This window comes from Oncorhynchus tshawytscha, linkage group LG16, assembly GCF_018296145.1.
Source record: "Oncorhynchus tshawytscha isolate Ot180627B linkage group LG16, Otsh_v2.0, whole genome shotgun sequence".
NCBI classification, from domain to species: Eukaryota; Metazoa; Chordata; class Actinopteri; order Salmoniformes; family Salmonidae; genus Oncorhynchus; species Oncorhynchus tshawytscha.
The window spans coordinates 11516044-11533111 of record NC_056444.1 but is presented as its reverse complement, the minus strand read 5'-3'; the positions used below and the strand labels follow the sequence as shown (position 1 = coordinate 11533111).

The following is a 17068-nucleotide window of genomic DNA, read 5'->3' as shown; positions in this document are numbered from 1 at the left end:
TTCTAGTCTTTATGTAAAAGCAGGTGAGTTGGTTCTAGTCTTTATGTAGAAGCAGGTGAGTTGGTTCTAGTCTTTATGTAGAAGCAGGTGAGTTGGTTCTAGTCTTTATGTAGAAGCAGGTGAGTTGGTTCTAGTCTTTATGTCAAAGCAGGTGAGTTGGTTCTAGTCTTTATGTAAAAGCAGGTGAGTTGGTTCTAGTCTTTATGTAGAAGCAGGTGAGCTGGTTCTAGTCTTTATGTAAAAGCAGGTGAGTTGGTTCCAGGCTTTATGTAAAAGCAGGTGAGTTGGTTCTAGTCTTTATGTAGAAGCAGGTGAGTTGGTTCTAGTCTTTATGTAGAAGCAGGTGAGCTGGTTCTAGTCTTTATGTAAAAGCAGGTGAGCTGGTTCTAGTCTTTATGTAAAAGCAGGTGAGCTGGTTCTAGTCTTTATGTAAAAGCAGGTGAGTTGGTTCTAGTCTTTATGTAGAAGCAGGTGAGTTGGTTCTAGTCTTTATGTAAAAGCAGGTGAGTTGGTTCTAGTCTTTATGTAAAAGCAGGTGAGCTGGTTCTAGTCTTTATGTAAAAGCAGGTGAGCTGGTTCTAGTCTTTATGTAAAAGCAGGTGAGCTGGTTCTAGTCTTTATGTAAAAGCAGGTGAGTTGGTTCTAGTCTTTATGTAGAAGCAGGTGAGTTGGTTCTAGTCTTTATGTAAAAGCAGGTGAGTTGGTTCTAGTCTTTATGTAAAAGCAGGTGAGCTGGTTCTAGTCTTTATGTAAAAGCAGGTGAGCTGGTTCTAGTCTTTATGTAAAAGCAGGTGAGCTGGTTCTAGTCTTTATGTAAAAGCAGGTGAGTTGGTTCTAGTCTTTATGTAGAAGCAGGTGAGTGGAGTCTTTATGTGAGTTGGTTCTAGTCTTTATGTAAAAGCAGGTGAGCTGGTTCTAGTCTTTATGTAAAAGCAGGTGAGCTGGTTCTAGTCTTTATGTAAAAGCAGGTGAGCTGGTTCTAGTCTTTATGTAAAAGCAGGTGAGCTGGTTCTAGTCTTTATGTAAAAGCAGGTGAGTTGGTTCTAGTCTTTATGTAAAAGCAGGTGAGCTGGTTCTAGTCTTTATGTAAAAGCAGGTGAGCTGGTTCTAGTCTTTATGTAAAAGCAGGTGAGCTGGTTCTAGTCTTTATGTAAAAGCAGGTGAGTTGGTTCTAGTCTTTATGTAAAAGCAGGTGAGCTGGTTCTAGTCTTTATGTAAAAGCAGGTGAGTTGGTTCTAGTCTTTATGTAAAAGCAGGTGAGCTGGTTCTAGTCTTTATGTAAAAGCAGGTGAGCTGGTTCTAGTCTTTATGTAAAAGCAGGTGAGCTGGTTCTAGTCTTTATGTAAAAGCAGGTGAGCTGGTTCTAGTCTTTATGTAAAAGCAAGTGAGCTGGTTCTAGTCTTTATGTAAAAGCAGGTGAGCTGGTTCTAGTCTTTATGTAAAAGCAGGTGAGCTGGTTCTAGTCTTTATGTAAAAGCAGGTGAGCTGGTTCTAGTCTTTATGTAAAAGCAGGTGAGCTGGTTCTAGTCTTTATGTAAAAGCAGGTGAGCTGGTTCTAGTCTTTATGTAAAAGCAGGTGAGCTGGTTCTAGTCTTTATGTAAAAGCAGGTGAGCTGGTTCTAGTCTTTATGTAAAAGCAGGTGAGCTGGTTCTAGTCTTTATGTAAAAGCAGGTGAGCTGGTTCTAGTCTTTATGTAAAAGCAGGTGAGCTGGTTCTACTCCTTTTGGCCATTTTCTGGTGTTTTGTGTTGGAAAACAAAGCAGTTTGAGCATTACAATTCAACCCTGTTACCAATAGATAGACAGGCATTTTATTACATTTTTTACAATTTCCTTTTTTGTTGTGAAGCTTGCATTCAACAAGCTTCCATTCCCCCTATCACAAGGGGATTTACGTCTGATTTAAAATGAAATTGTCAACCCTGTTACTATATTTGGCACTTACTGTAGTCCGTTTGTTTTTTTTGTTTTTTTTATTATTAAATTGAACATGTTATCTTTATGACAGAATGTTCAAATTAAAATTCACCAAGTTCATCTACCCAAAAGGGACTAGTTTTCGTGGAACGACCCAGTGGCATGGGTAGCATACTGTATGAGTGAATAGGGCAGGGTTATGGATTCCACTGGTTTGTTAGTGGTGCATATAATTTCACTATTAATTAGGTTGTTCCGTTGGCTCAGTTGGTTTCAAGCTTGGTGCTTCCAATACTTCAGCTGTGGGTTCATTTTGGCTTAGTTGTTCCATGTCTGAAATGTACCTCAAATTCAATGACATGTTTTCCAGACTGTGAAAGGTGGCATCTCAGAAACCAGGATCGAGAAGAGAATCGTAATCTCGGGTGATGCAGACATTGACCATGACGAGGTAAAAGGATATACTGTTCCTTCCCTCTTACACTGTGTGTCCTCTAGCACGCATCCTAAGTATCCTTACAGCTACTAAATAGGCTTAGCTATTTTAACAAGATGATTGGTAACTGGAGACATTGCTGATGTCAAGGTATTTGCTCCCCTACCCAACGAACAAACTGGTGGCAAAGACATCATTATGCCGTCTTTTATGATGTCATGGTCCGGCTGTATACTAGTTGTAACAAGTTTTGTTATCGTCTTTTATGATGTCATGGTCCGGCTGTATACTAGTTGTAACAAGTTTTGTTATCGTCTTTTATGATGTCATGGTCCGGCTGTATACTAGTTGTAACAAGTTTTGTTATCGTTTTTTTAGTAACCAGAAAAAGACGTCTTTATCTGGTTATAATCTGACCAGGTAACAATATAAAGTATTTTCGATGATGTCTTAAAGTCGGTGTTCACACAGTGACGGAGGTGTTCTCACACACACACAGTGATGGAGGTGTTCTCACACACACACAGTGACGGAGGTGTTCTCACACACACACAGTGATGGAGGTGTTCTCACACACACACAGTGACGGAGGTGTTCTCACACACACACAGTGATGGAGGTGTTCTCACACACACACAGTGATGGAGGTGTTCTCACACACACACAGTGACGGAGGTGTTCTCACACACAGTGACGGAGGTGTTCTCACACACACACAGTGATGGAGGTGTTCTCACACACACAGTGACGGAGGTGTTCTCACACACAGTGACGGAGGTGTTCTCACACACACACAGTGACGGAGGTGTTCTCACACACAGTGATGGAGGTGTTCTCACACACACACAGTGATGGAGGTGTTCTCACACACACACAGTGATGGAGGTGTTCTCACACACACACAGTGATGGAGGTGTTCTCACACACACACAGTGATGGAGGTGTTCTCACACACACACAGTGACGGAGGTGTTCTCACACACAGTGACGGAGGTGTTCTCACACACAGTGACGGAGGTGTTCTCACACACACAGTGATGGAGGTGTTCACAACCACATAGTGACGGAGGTGTTCTCACACACACAGTGATGGAGGTGTTCTCACACACAGTGATGGAGGTGTTCTCACACACAGTGACGGAGGTGTTCTCACACACACAGTGATGGAGGTGTTCACAACCACATAGTGACGGAGGTGTTCTCACACACACAGTGACGGAGGTGTTCTCACACACAGTGATGGAGGTGTTCTCACACACAGTGACGGAGGTGTTCTCACACACACAGTGATGGAGGTGTTCTCACACACACAGTGATGGAGGTGTTCTCACACACACAGTGACGGAGGTGTTCTCACACACACACAGTGACGGAGGTGTTCTCACACACACAGTGATGGAGGTGTTCTCACACACACACAGTGATGGAGGTGTTCTCACACACACACAGTGATGGAGGTGTTCTCACACACACAGTGACGGAGGTGTTCTCACACACACAGTGACGGAGGTGTTCTCACACACAGTGATGGAGGTGTTCACAACCACATAGTGACGGAGGTGTTCTCACACACACAGTGACGGAGGTGTTCTCACACACAGTGACGGAGGTGTTCTCACACACAGTGATGGAGGTGTTCACAACCACATAGTGACGGAGGTGTTCTCACACACACGCAGTGATGGAGGTGTTCTCACACACACAGTGATGGAGGTGTTCTCACACACACACAGTGACGGAGGTGTTCTCACACACAGTGACGGAGGTGTTCTCACACACACAGTGATGGAGGTGTTCACAACCACATAGTGACAGAGGTGTTCTCACACACACAGTGACGGAGGTGTTCTCACACACAGTGATGGAGGTGTTCACAACCACATAGTGACGGAGGTGTTCTCACACACACAGTGATGGAGGTGTTCTCACACACACACAGTGATGGAGGTGTTCTCACACACACACAGTGACGGAGGTGTTCACAACCACATAGTGACGGAGGTGTTCTCACACACAGTGATGGAGGTGGTCTCACACACACACAGTGACGGAGGTGTTCTCACACACAGTGATGGAGGTGTTCTCACACACACACAGTGATGGAGGTGTTCTCACACACACACAGTGACGGAGGTGTTCTCACACACAGTGATGGAGGTGTTTCACACACACACAGTGACGGAGGTGTTCTCACACACAGTGATGGAGGTGTTCTCACACACACACAGTGATGGAGGTGTTCTCACACACACACAGTGATGGAGGTGTTCTCACACACACACAGTGATGGAGGTGTTCTCACACACACACAGTGATGGAGGTGTTCTCACACACACACAGTGACGGAGGTGTTCTCACACACACACAGTGACGGAGGTGTTCTCACACACAGTGACGGAGGTGTTCTCACACACACACAGTGATGGAGGTGTTCTCACACACACACAGTGATGGAGGTGTTCTCACACACACATAGTGACGGAGGTGTTCTCACACACAGTGCCGGAGGTGTTCTCACACACACAGTGATGGAGGTGTTCACAACCACATAGTGACGGAGGTGTTCTCACACACACAGTGATGGAGGTGTTCTCACACACACACAGTGATGGAGGTGTTCTCACACACACACAGTGACGGAGGTGTTCACAACCACACAGTGATGGAGGTGTTCTCACACACACACAGTGATGGAGGTGTTCTCACACACACACAGTGATGGAGGTGTTCTCACACACACACAGTGATGGAGGTGTTCTCACACACAGTGACGGAGGTGTTCTCACACACACAGTGACGGAGGTGTTCTCACACACAGTGACGGAGGTGTTCTCACACACACAGTGACGGAGGTGTTCTCACACACAGTGACGGAGGTGTTCTCACACACACAGTGACGGAGGTGTTCTCACACACAGTGACGGAGGTGTTCTCACACACAGTGACGGAGGTGTTCTCACACACACAGTGATGGAGGTGTTCACAACCACATAGTGACGGAGGTGTTCTCACACACACGCAGTGATGGAGGTGTTCACACACACACACAGTGATGGAGGTGTTCTCACACACACACAGTGATGGAGGTGTTCTCACACACACACAGTGATGGAGGTGTTCTCACACACACACAGTGATGGAGGTGTTCTCACACACACACAGTGACGGAGGTGTTCTCACACACAGTGACGGAGGTGTTCTCACACACACAGTGATGGAGGTGTTCACAACCACATAGTGACGGAGGTGTTCTCACACACACAGTGACGGAGGTGTTCTCACACACAGTGATGGAGGTGTTCACAACCACATAGTGACGGAGGTGTTCTCACACACACAGTGATGGAGGTGTTCTCACACACACACAGTGATGGAGGTGTTCTCACACACACACAGTGACGGAGGTGTTCACAACCACATAGTGACGGAGGTGTTCTCACACACAGTGATGGAGGTGGTCTCACACACACACAGTGACGGAGGTGTTCTCACACACAGTGATGGAGGTGTTCTCACACACACAGTGATGGAGGTGTTCTCACACACACACAGTGATGGAGGTGTTCTCACACACAGTGATGGAGGTGTTCTCACACACAGTGACGGAGGTGTTCTCACACACACACAGTGATGGAGGTGTTCTCACACACAGTGATGGAGGTGTTCTCACACACACACACAGTGATGGAGGTGTTCTCACACACAGTGATGGAGGTGTTCTCACACACAGTGACGGAGGTGTTCTCACACACAGTGATGGAGGTGTTCTCACACACACACAGTGACGGAGGTGTTCTCACACACACACAGTGATGGAGGTGTTCTCACACACAGTGATGGAGGTGTTCTCACACACACACACAGTGATGGAGGTGTTCTCACACACAGTGATGGAGGTGTTCTCACACACAGTGACGGAGGTGTTCTCACACACAGTGATGGAGGTGTTCTCACACACACACAGTGACGGAGGTGTTCTCACACACACACAGTGATGGAGGTGTTCTCACACACAGTGATGGAGGTGTTCTCACACACAGTGACGGAGGTGTTCTCACACACAGTGATGGAGGTGTTCTCACACACACACAGTGATGGAGGTGTTCTCACACACACACAGTGATGGACGTGTTCTCACACACACACAGTGATGGAGGTGTTCTCACACACACACAGTGATGGAGGTGTTCTCACACACACACTGTGAAGGAGGTATACCCAATCACACTGTGAAGGAGGTATACCCAATCACACTGTTAAGGAGGTATACCCAACCACACTGTGACTAGTCCAACCCTTGCCCTTGTGATTCTGATCATGCTCATTCCACCTTCCTCTCTGTTTCCCTCCATGGGGTGTTTGGCATATTGTCTGTCTGTCTGTAGGCCTTGGCTCAGGCCATAAAGGAGGCCAAAAAGCAGCACCCTGACATGTCAGTGACCAAAGTAGTGGTCCACAAAGAGACTGAGATCACGCCCGAGGAGTGCGAAGAGTGACCGCAGGTAAGGGGACCACGTCGGTCGGTCTGTGACGGCTGGGTCTGGCTGGCAGGACACTGACAAGCAACCCCCTCCATTCCCTCCACATCCATCCTCTGCTTCTTGTGCTGTCTACAGTCACCGGCTTCCCCATAGGGCTGCTCGATGCTCAGCTTGCTGAACTAACCTGGGGCAGTTTCAGCTTTCCACAGTCCTCTCCTTCTCCACAGTCAACTATAGTATAATGATACCGTCTGTGTGGATGGAGTCTCTCTCTCACATATATATATATATATATATATATATATATATATATATATATATATATATATATATATATATACATATATACATACATACATACATACATACATACATACATACATACATACATACATACATACATACTGTATGGAGTCTCTTTCTATACTGTATGGAGTATCTATATACACTGTATGGAGTCTCTATATATACTGTATGGAGTCTCTCTCTATATATACTGTATGGAGTCTATATATACTGTATGGAGTCTCTATATACTGTATGGAGTCTCTCTATATACTGTATGGAGTCTCTCTATATACTGTATGGAGTCTCTATATATACTGTATGGAGTCTCTATATATACTGTATGGAGTCTCTATATATACTGTATGGAGTCTCTATATATACTGTATGGAGTCTCTATATACTGTATGGACTCTCTATATATACTGTATGGAGTCTCTCTATATACTGTATGGAGTCTCTCTATATACTGTATGGAGTCTCTCTCTATATATACTGTATGGAGTCTCTCTATATAATGTATGGAGTCTGTTTATATACTGTATGGAGTCTCGCTATATACTGTATGGTGTCTCTCTATATACTGTATGGTGTCTCTCTGTATACTGTATGGAGTCTCTCTATATACTGTATGGAGTCTCTCTATATACTGTATGGAGTCTCTCTATATACTGTATGGAGTCTCTCTATATACTGTATGGAGTCTCTCTATATACTGTATGGAGTCTCTCTCAATATACTGTATGGAGTCTCTCTATATATACTGTATGGAGTCTCTCTATATATACTGTATGGAGTCTCTCTATATATACTGTATGGAGTCTCTCTATATATATATACTGTATGGAGTCTATATCCTGTATGGAGTCTCTCTATATATACTGTATGGAGTCTCTCTCTAGATATACTGTATGGCGTCTCTCTATATACTGTATGGAGTCTCTAAATATACTGTATGGAGTCTCTATATATATATTGTATGGAGTCTCTATATATACTGTATGGAGTCTCTATATATACTGTATGGAGTCTCTCTATATACTGTATGGAGTCTCTCTCTATATACTGTATGGAGTCTCTATATACAGTGCCTTGCGAAAGTATTCAGCCCCCTTGAACTTTGCGACCTTTTGCCACATTTCAGGCTTCTAACATAAAGATATAAAACTGTATTTTTTTGTGAAGAATCAACAACAAGTGGGACACAATCATGAAGTGGAACGACATTTATTGGATATTTCAAACTTTTTAATAATTTTGCACGCCCAATTTTTCAGTTTTTGATTTGTTAAAAAAGTTTGAAATATCCAATAAATGTCGTTCCACTTCATGATTGTGTCCCACTTGTTGTTGATTCTTCACAAAAAAATACAGTTTTATATCTTTATGTTTGAAGCCTGAAATGTGGCAAAAGGTCGCAAAGTTCAAGGGGGCCGAATACTTTCGCAAGGCACCGTATATACTGTATGGAGTCTCTCTATAGCCTTCCATGGCTGGCTTCTGTGCCTGTGATGGCTGCTCTGGAAATGTTATTCGTGCTAATGTTTGCATTTCCTTTCAGCTTCTCATACCATTATTGACAATAAGCAATTAAAACGTTGTGTGTTTGCTATTTATTTCTTACTGTCTTGTCTAAATTTCACATTTGGTTTTGATTGTCTATATAATTATCTCTGTTATCTCTGGTAGTGTTCAGAGCGTACTGGTTTTCATACTGCCAGTTTGTCTCATTCCTATCAAACGAGGGGTTACTTGATGAGTGTGTTGGTCTACATTATATCATTATTTTCCCTCTTTCTGGTTATTAGGGCATGATGCTCAAGAAAGACACCAGTTTACATTTCTTATTGTCAAAGTTTCTGTACGCTGTAGTAGAGACATATTGCTTGGCAGAGGCTGTCTAGTCTATTAACCCTTTAAAATAAATGGTCATGTCTTAGCATGCAGCTTGTCTGAATCTGTGTCTGATAAGTGTTGGTTTAGATGAAAAAGGTCATTCTGCTGATAACAAACAAAACATTGACTGCCATTCCCACGACCTCTGGTATTCACACGACCTCTGCCATTCCCACAACCTCTGGTATTCACACGACCTCTGCCATTCACACGACCTCTGGCATTCACACGACCTCTGCGATTCACACGACCTCTGGCATTCACACGACCTCTGGCATTCACACGACCTCTGGCATTCACACGACCTCTGGCATTGCCACGACCTCTGGCATTGCCACGACCTCTGATATTCACACGACCTCTGATATTCACACGACCTCTGATATTCACATGACCTCTGATATTCACACAACCTCTGATATTCACACAACCTCTGATATTCACACAACCTCTGATATTCACACGACCTCTGATATTCACATGACCTCTGGCATTGCCACGACCTCTGGCATTGCCACGACCTCTGATATTCACACGACCTCTGATATTCACACGACCTCTGGTATTCACACGACCTCTGGTATTCACACGACCTCTGGTATTCACACGACCTCTGATATTCACACGACCTCTGATATTCACACGACCTCTGGTATTCACACGACCTCTGATATTCACACGACCTCTGATATTCACATGACCTCTGATATTCACACAACCTCTGATATTCACACGACCTCTGGTATTCACACGACCTCTGATATTCACATGACCTCTCTCATGCTATTCTTCTTATCTTCAATCATAACAGCTGCAATAACATAAAACATTTCCTTTTTTCCATCCTTCTGAAAAATATGTACCTTCAACAAGAATGGGAGTGTTCATCTGTTTCATCTAAGCACGTGCTCTGTAACGATACTCTCTCTCTTCCAGGTGTGATGGGTCACCGGGTTCACCAACGTTTCGGGAGCATTCTGTTAACGTTACTTCACGCTGTTCAGAGTACGGGACGCAAGCAGGATAGTGGCGTTGCCAACAGACAGCACCCCACTGTAGCAGACACTAATACTGCATCCAACCACTACTGAACTAACCTCATCCACCCACACTCCCTCACTCACTCACCATCACTACTGGCAAACACAGACCTCCAAAGCTACCTTCATTGGAACATGTATACTGCATGAAAAGGGAACAATTCTGCATTTTTGTAAAAGAAAAAATAACAATATATCAAAAGTTCTACATGTTTCACTTGACCTGTAAACTCAGACTCAAAGGTTGAAGAATGTATGTGATGAGAGTTAAGATAGTATAGATCATTATGTTGTATTTATTATCAAACTGCTCACTTGGAAACATGTATAATAGTAGGCTATGATGGCACAATATTTATCCACGCAATAGATGTGGCATTCATCTTGTCAGAAGTCCCCTTATTTATCCCAAATGCTGATTTATCCAATTTTACAAAGAGTTTTCCCTTTAAAAAGACAACAATAATATCTATGGTACTGGTACATGCATTTGCTTAGTAGGTCATTCATCCTCAAAGATGATTTTGTTGTTTTTACTTGTAAATATGCTTATTTGGTTTTCATTAATTACAAGGTGAGGATGAGGATGATGAGGCAAAATATTGTAGAAGCGTTAGTTAGCAGGAAAAGTTCAACAGACTCCATTACTGTGACCTCTGAGGTGATTAAGAAACCCCTTATTATACAGTATGTGTCTTCACACTGTGGATTATACTTTCTTGTTGGCTTGTATCTGAAATTATACCCTATTCCATATGGGCTCTGGTCAAAAGTAGTGTACTATATAGGGAGTATGATGCAATTTTAGATACATAATTGTTTAGACACATTCTTAAAGGAAAACTCCACCCAAAAACAATATTTTGGTATTTGTTTCATTCGTCCATTGTTGACACAGTCCCAACATGTTTTGCTTGTCAGCAATCAAGTTTTCAAGATATGTAACTTTGAAAATACAGAAATCATCCCTGTATGAAACATTTTGCATCACAGGGTGCTGCGTGTTGCGTCACAGGGTCCAAAATGCATCATACAGGGATGATTTCTGTATTTTCAAAGTCAATGTATTTGACAAGCAAAACATTTTGGGACTATGTCAACAATGGACTAATAACATTTTTAAAATGTTGTTGTTTTTTGAGGGGGGGGGGGTTCCTTTAAGTCCTACCCAGAATCCTCCTCATCCCTGTGTGGCACATCCAAGCCTTAAAACTGTGCAGAATGGGCAGACAACAACCTCAAGTACAAGCCTGCAGTGTGTGTTTGTGTGCTTGGTTTCTCCCACACAGAGGCATCATGCCCAATCGAACTTGAGCTGGCACTATCGGGTGGCACATGCCTCCCTCAATATCATCCACTGGGATGAGAATACATAATTAGCAGTGTCTTATAGAATGAATATTAAGACATTATATATATATATATATTCGGTCATCAGTGACCCCTCAGAGATATTGGGATCATGATGCCTCTGATCCCACCTCTTCAAATCATCAGCTGTGAAAACCGTCCTTGTTGAATGTGTTTCCCACAAGATAAATAAATGGATAAATACAGTTTGTTGGATCTATTTTTTTTATTTTTTTTGCCATTCGCTGAAAATGTATTGGTGGTTGTGCTCTCATAAACTCTACAGTGAAGCCATTTACAGTATCCCAACCAGTTCAGAGTGAGACTAGCCCACTACTCTCTTGTTTCTTCTAACAAGCTACTAGTTATTAAACAAAAGGAACACCATTAGAAGGAAAGGCGTGACAAAATGGCCGATTGTACTTTCACTGAACACAAGTGCAGAGTCCGGTTACAGTCATGTGTTGCAAGTTAAGGTGTCAATCACGTTGGTTGTGTGTGACAGACTAGTAATGTTCCTAACCAAGCCAAATGTCCATCAACAAGACAGTTACTTTGAATTACGCATTTGAGAAGCAGTGTTTTGGTGGGGAAACTGAAATGTAATATGATAATTCAGTTCCACAACAGTATTGTCTAGAGGGACCTAACCAGTCAGAAACTAGGGCGTCTACTCAAGAAGCATCTCGGAGTAGGAGTGCTACCTAGGAGTGCTACCTCAGCTGCTTTGTGATCCCCCTGCTCAAAGGATGCTGGATGATTATAACTGTTTGTCGTGAAGTTAGCCTTTTGAACCATAGATGTGTTGGAGTGTACAGTACTGTACAAGTGTTAAGTGTTTTTGCTGAAGTTATACATTATATAAAAATGTTTCAAATGTGTCTTCGGCTTTACAAAATTGTTTTTAGTATTTTAAACGGATCATTAGGCCAAGGCAGTTGTTGACTACCCAGTAGCCACAATGTATTTTCAATTACAGATTTGACCTTTCAGAGCATATTGAATCTGGCTTTCCTCTAATTCAAAGTGCAACTACACCAATGGAACATGAAGTCAACTGTGAAGGCACAGCTGCTCTGGCATGAAGCAGATGGGGCCATAGTGCCCACTGCCAATGGCTGTATAAGCATCACATTCACTATTCTAACTCTGAACACAAACCATGACAATTATCTATTGATGGTGCAATCCAAACCTTCAAGAGATGTGCAGCATTATTAAATAACCAAATTACATTTACTGAAATATTACATTAACATCTCTGAGATATAAAACAGGGAATCATTATGCAAGGTGGCATCTCCAATTAGCATTAATTATTGCATTGCAGTAGAGACTGAAAGAAAATTGCTTTAATGTAATTTGGGCATATACATTTAGAATACCGCTAAAGGGAACCATGGCATCATTAATAGCCGATATCCAACATCCCATTACAATTGAGGACCATAAGAAAATGGAAATTAGCCTAATAAATCCATTTAGGGCTACATTCCTTGTAAAAAAAAAAAAAAAGTTTCTCGATATGGATCAATAATTATTAAAACGGTGTTGTAAAATCAATATTTGATGGGGTAGTTCATCAAATTATTATCGGTGGGCCATGTCAAATGCTCCAATTTGACACTCCGTGCCGAACGTGCACACCTGTTCGGCTCAGTGGGTGAAACTGGCTAAAATGATTGAGGGTCAGTGCTATTAGAGATCCTTGAGACGTCCCTACCCTAAACCCTAACCATAATCCTTATCTAGCCCTAACCTCGAACCTTACCTTAACCATTTTAAATATGAACTTCAATGGGGGTAGGGACTACCAAGGACTCTGATTGCACGGAATAATTATTGAATCGCTCTGTAGAATCTCGATAAAAAGCGCACTCGCTTCCCGCTCGTGACAGTAGCTTTCGCGCCCCAAATCTACTCCCGTTTTCCTTCTAGGTTCGCGCTCCAGAGACTTCTTATCAGTAATTTGCGTAAGCACAATGTGGTTTCTGCTTTTTGTGTTGTATTTACGCTTTGAGCGCAGGCGGAAACATTTACAATTGACGTACGTACGCGCATAGTCACTTGCATGCTGCAGTTCCGTGCTGGCGCAGCGCGTCCTTCCGCTTATGCTCGTCCTCAGGCCAACAACACACAAAGTGTATTATTCCCTTTTGACTGCTTGACATATATCGGAGACGTTCTCAAGGGGACGACATATTGTTCTACAGGTAAGAAACGTATTTTTTTTAGCGAATCAGATCGATTTCCGAAATATTGCATAATGTTTAACCAAGATGCCTGCGCGCTCACGGTTTCAGCAAAAGCTCGAGTTCGTCATTTCAGGAGAGTTCATGGCTGCTCGGGCATTTTCCATGTTAGTGTTACGGGCGCTTCCTCGCGTGCTTGTGGCTAGTCAGATACACCACCCTTCTCTCCCCACCGTTCAGAATGAGACAGATTGTTGTGTTGTCATTGACATAAATTACGATTTTACAACCAAAAGCAGCATCGTATTCATGTTCTGTTGAAAACAATACGTGTATAAGCATAGCTAATAGCTAGCTAAAGGTGAGCAAAATAGGCTAGCTAACGTTAGCCAGTTAACGTTAGTTACACTCCCCCAAATCTAAAGCTATATTGCTAGCTTTCCCAATCGGTTTACTGTATGCATGCAAATTAATTTGCCAATGAATTGGCTATACGACATTGAGATGTATTGCTATGCAAGCATGCATTCATAATGTAGCCAATTTAAATTTGCAACGTTATATAATTTATGATTTTCTGGGTTGAAAATGATCAAAGTCTAAGACATTCAATTGATGGGCGATTGTATCTGCCTAGATTGAATGTACTAAAATCATTTGGCCACCACAAACCTTGATTTATTGATTATATTTCGTTAAAAAAAAAAACATGAAATGAAATGATTCAACAATGTGCCTATTTCCCTCTGGTCATGTGATCCATGTCGGGAGGGGATGGTAAACTAGTTATCTAAATAATCAAATCAAATGCTATGGGTCACGTACACATGTTTTGCAGGTGCAGCGAAATGTTTATATTTCTAGCTCCAACAGTGTAGTAATACCTAACAATACATACAAATCCTAAAACGGAATACATATCATTGCATATAGGCTACTAGTAACGCTTTCCTATCCACATAGATTACTACATGTATTAGGTTGATATGATAATAAATGATCAAACAAAACAGCTTTTTAAGTCAGCCCATTATTCTGCCCCACAACAGCCATGATGGTGTCATCCAGAGAAACATCATATATCGGGCCATGACACACACAGTGCAGGAGCTAATCATTCGCAATGTGGTTAATGTTTTAGGATATTATGACCAGATTGCTTTAGGCTTATTTCCCAATGGTTCCGAGTGAAATGTATCCACAGACATCTAACAACATTCTTTATATTGTTCCAGAATATCAATCCAAGATGTCAGAGACCGTGAAGTACATGGATGATGAACACAAGACCATCTTCCTGAAGATACTGAATGAGCAACGGTTGGAGGGTGAACACTGTGACATCGCGGTGGTGGTTGAAGATGTGAAGTTCAGGGCGCACCGCTGTGTGCTGGCAGCGTGTAGCAACTACTTCAAAAAGCTGTTCAAGAAGCATGAAGTCGACAACTCCTCAGTCATAGAAATCGACTTCATCCGCTCAGACATCTTCGAGGAGGTGTTGAACTACATGTACACGGCCAAGATTTCTGTGAAGATAAAGGACGTGAATTTGATGATTTCTTCAGGCCAAATACTCGGAATCCGTTTTCTGGACAAACTCTGTTCACAGAAGCGTGACATGTCCACTGAAGAAAGGAACGGCCAAAATGACAAACCCTTTCCCTGTGATATTCTCAAAATGGCTCTCCCTACTGATGACCCTACATTGGGCCAGGATAACGACTTGCAGGTGCTAGGTGACCATGACGACACTCCTACTGACGACCTTGTGGAAGAGCCGATGACCAATCACGACTTGGACAAATCGCCCAACACGGCGTTGAGAGTAACGGAGGCCATTCTCAAAGAATGGCCTCCTGCCAATGAGGACGTGCACAAGGTGAGCTGTTACGACCAGGACGTGGAACCCTTGGACACAGAGCAAAAAGACCTGGCGGGTCACACCACAACAACCTTAGCGTTCGCTGACAGCATCGGCGAGGTGAAGGACGAGCAGCCCCCCGGTTGGACCACAGCCACGACGGACATGAAGTTTGAGTACCTCCTCTACGGCCAACGGGAACAGCTCGCCTGCCAGATCTGTGGAAAGACCTTCATCGATGAGAACCGTTTGAGGAAACACGAAAAGCTGCACTCGGCCGAACGTCCGTTCATCTGTGAAATCTGCAGCAAAGCCTTCACTACCCAGGCTCACCTGAAGGAGCATCTGAAGATCCACACAGGCTTCAAGCCCTACCGCTGCGACGTGTGTGGCAAGTCCTTCATCCGAGCGCCTGACCTCAAGAAGCACGAGCGGGTCCACAGCAACGAGCGTCCCTTCGGCTGCCAGATGTGCGACAAGGCCTTCAAGCACAAGTCCCACCTGAAGGACCACGAGAGGCGCCACAGGGGCGAGAAGCCTTTCGTCTGCAGCTCGTGCACCAAGGCCTTTGCTAAAGCCTCAGACCTAAAGAGACATGAAAACAACATGCACAGCGAGAGGAAGCAGATGCCGCCCAGCGCCCTGCAGACCGAAACTGAACAGCTGCAGGCAGCAGCCATGGCCGCCGAGGCCGAGCAACAACTGGACTCCATAGCGTGCTCATAGCACACAATGTTTTGTGACATTACCTTACTGGTCATGGACATCTTGAGGACAATCTGAGTTTTTTGATGATGTTTCATTTTGTATTTTCTTTTTGGGAGGCCGACAAACTCCAATAATCAGATAGATTTGATGTTGATCATTTTTCTCGAGAACAGAGTGAAAAAAGATAGGATTTGACTGCATTCATTTATTTTTTGATTTATTTCACGTGATTTAGGCTTTCTCGCACTTGATTATATTGTAATGGTTAACTCATTTTTGGGGGTATTAATTAAAATATGTTTGTGTAAATGTTATGGCAGCGTTATGGATATAAATGCTACGACTACTCCTCTACTCGGTTTTGGTTGTCAATATATTACTGCTGTTATACAGTACTGGTTTTATCAAGAAAAACTGGAAATTAAATGTTTGATTTGTAAAAATGTATGAAAAAAATGGTTATAAACCACAACATTTTTGATGGTTAACTATTCCACAGCATCACATACACAAGTCTTACTGTAATTGACATCGAAATATGTGTTGCTTTAATAAACATGGTAGCCTCAACTGCCAACAAATCATCAATGTATTGTCTTTTTAATTATTTTGGGAAATACATTATAGCTTTAATTTGTGTAGACTAGCCTATGTTTGCATGGATTGACATGTCCCAAAAAATATATAGTATTGGGAAGTAGTGAACTACATATTGTTCAATTAGTCATTTAACTACATTTTGCAGTAGCTTTTTGGTAGTTGAACTAAATAAAAATATAGGTTGGGTTTTCAGTAGTTAATTTATTTTTTGCCATGTAGCAGTGTAGCTAACTACTGGAACTACACACTACTGTTTTACCATGTAGCGATGTAGCTAACTACTGGAACTACACACTACTGTT

The 17068-nt window shown here is 42.8% G+C and overlaps 2 protein-coding genes across 11 annotated transcripts in view; both read left to right on the top strand.

Annotated features, from left to right (window-relative positions):
- Window positions 1-11611, top strand: part of LOC112215320 (band 4.1-like protein 3) — a 120317-nt gene extending 108706 nt beyond the window's left edge. For 8 of the 9 annotated variants that reach the window (XM_042298770.1, XM_042298771.1, XM_042298769.1 and 5 more), the window contains 3 exons: window positions 2288-2368; window positions 6739-6855; window positions 9952-11611. In XM_042298770.1, the coding sequence (XP_042154704.1) occupies window positions 2288-2368; window positions 6739-6849 (192 nt within the window). In that variant the 3' untranslated portion in view covers window positions 6850-6855; window positions 9952-11611. The remainder of the gene's footprint in view (window positions 1-2287; window positions 2369-6738; window positions 6856-9951) is intronic. The other variant, XM_024374257.1, reaches the window with a different exon arrangement.
- Window positions 11612-13311: 1700 nt separating this feature from the next.
- Window positions 13312-16754, top strand: LOC112215319 (zinc finger and BTB domain-containing protein 14). 2 transcript variants are annotated; one of them, XM_024374255.2, is made up of 2 exons: window positions 13312-13618; window positions 14833-16754. In XM_024374255.2, the coding sequence occupies exons 1-2, from the start codon at window positions 13477-13479 to the stop codon at window positions 16182-16184; spliced, it is 1494 nt and encodes a 497-aa protein (XP_024230023.1). In that variant the 5' UTR covers window positions 13312-13476; the 3' UTR covers window positions 16185-16754. The 2 variants fall into 2 exon arrangements, with proteins under 2 accessions (XP_024230023.1, XP_024230024.1); XM_024374256.2 differs by lacking the exon at window positions 13312-13618 and adding an exon at window positions 13741-13958.
- The last annotated feature ends 314 nt before the right edge of the window (window positions 16755-17068 follow it).

Coding starts and splice junctions, on each gene's coding strand:
- LOC112215319 (XM_024374255.2), top strand. CDS start 13,477: ATGCTGCAGTTCCGTGCTGGCGCAGCGCGTCCTTCCGCTTATGCTCGT. Junction 13,619..14,832: donor GACGACATATTGTTCTACAG/GTAAGAAACGTA, acceptor ATATTGTTCCAG/AATATCAATCCAAGATGTCA.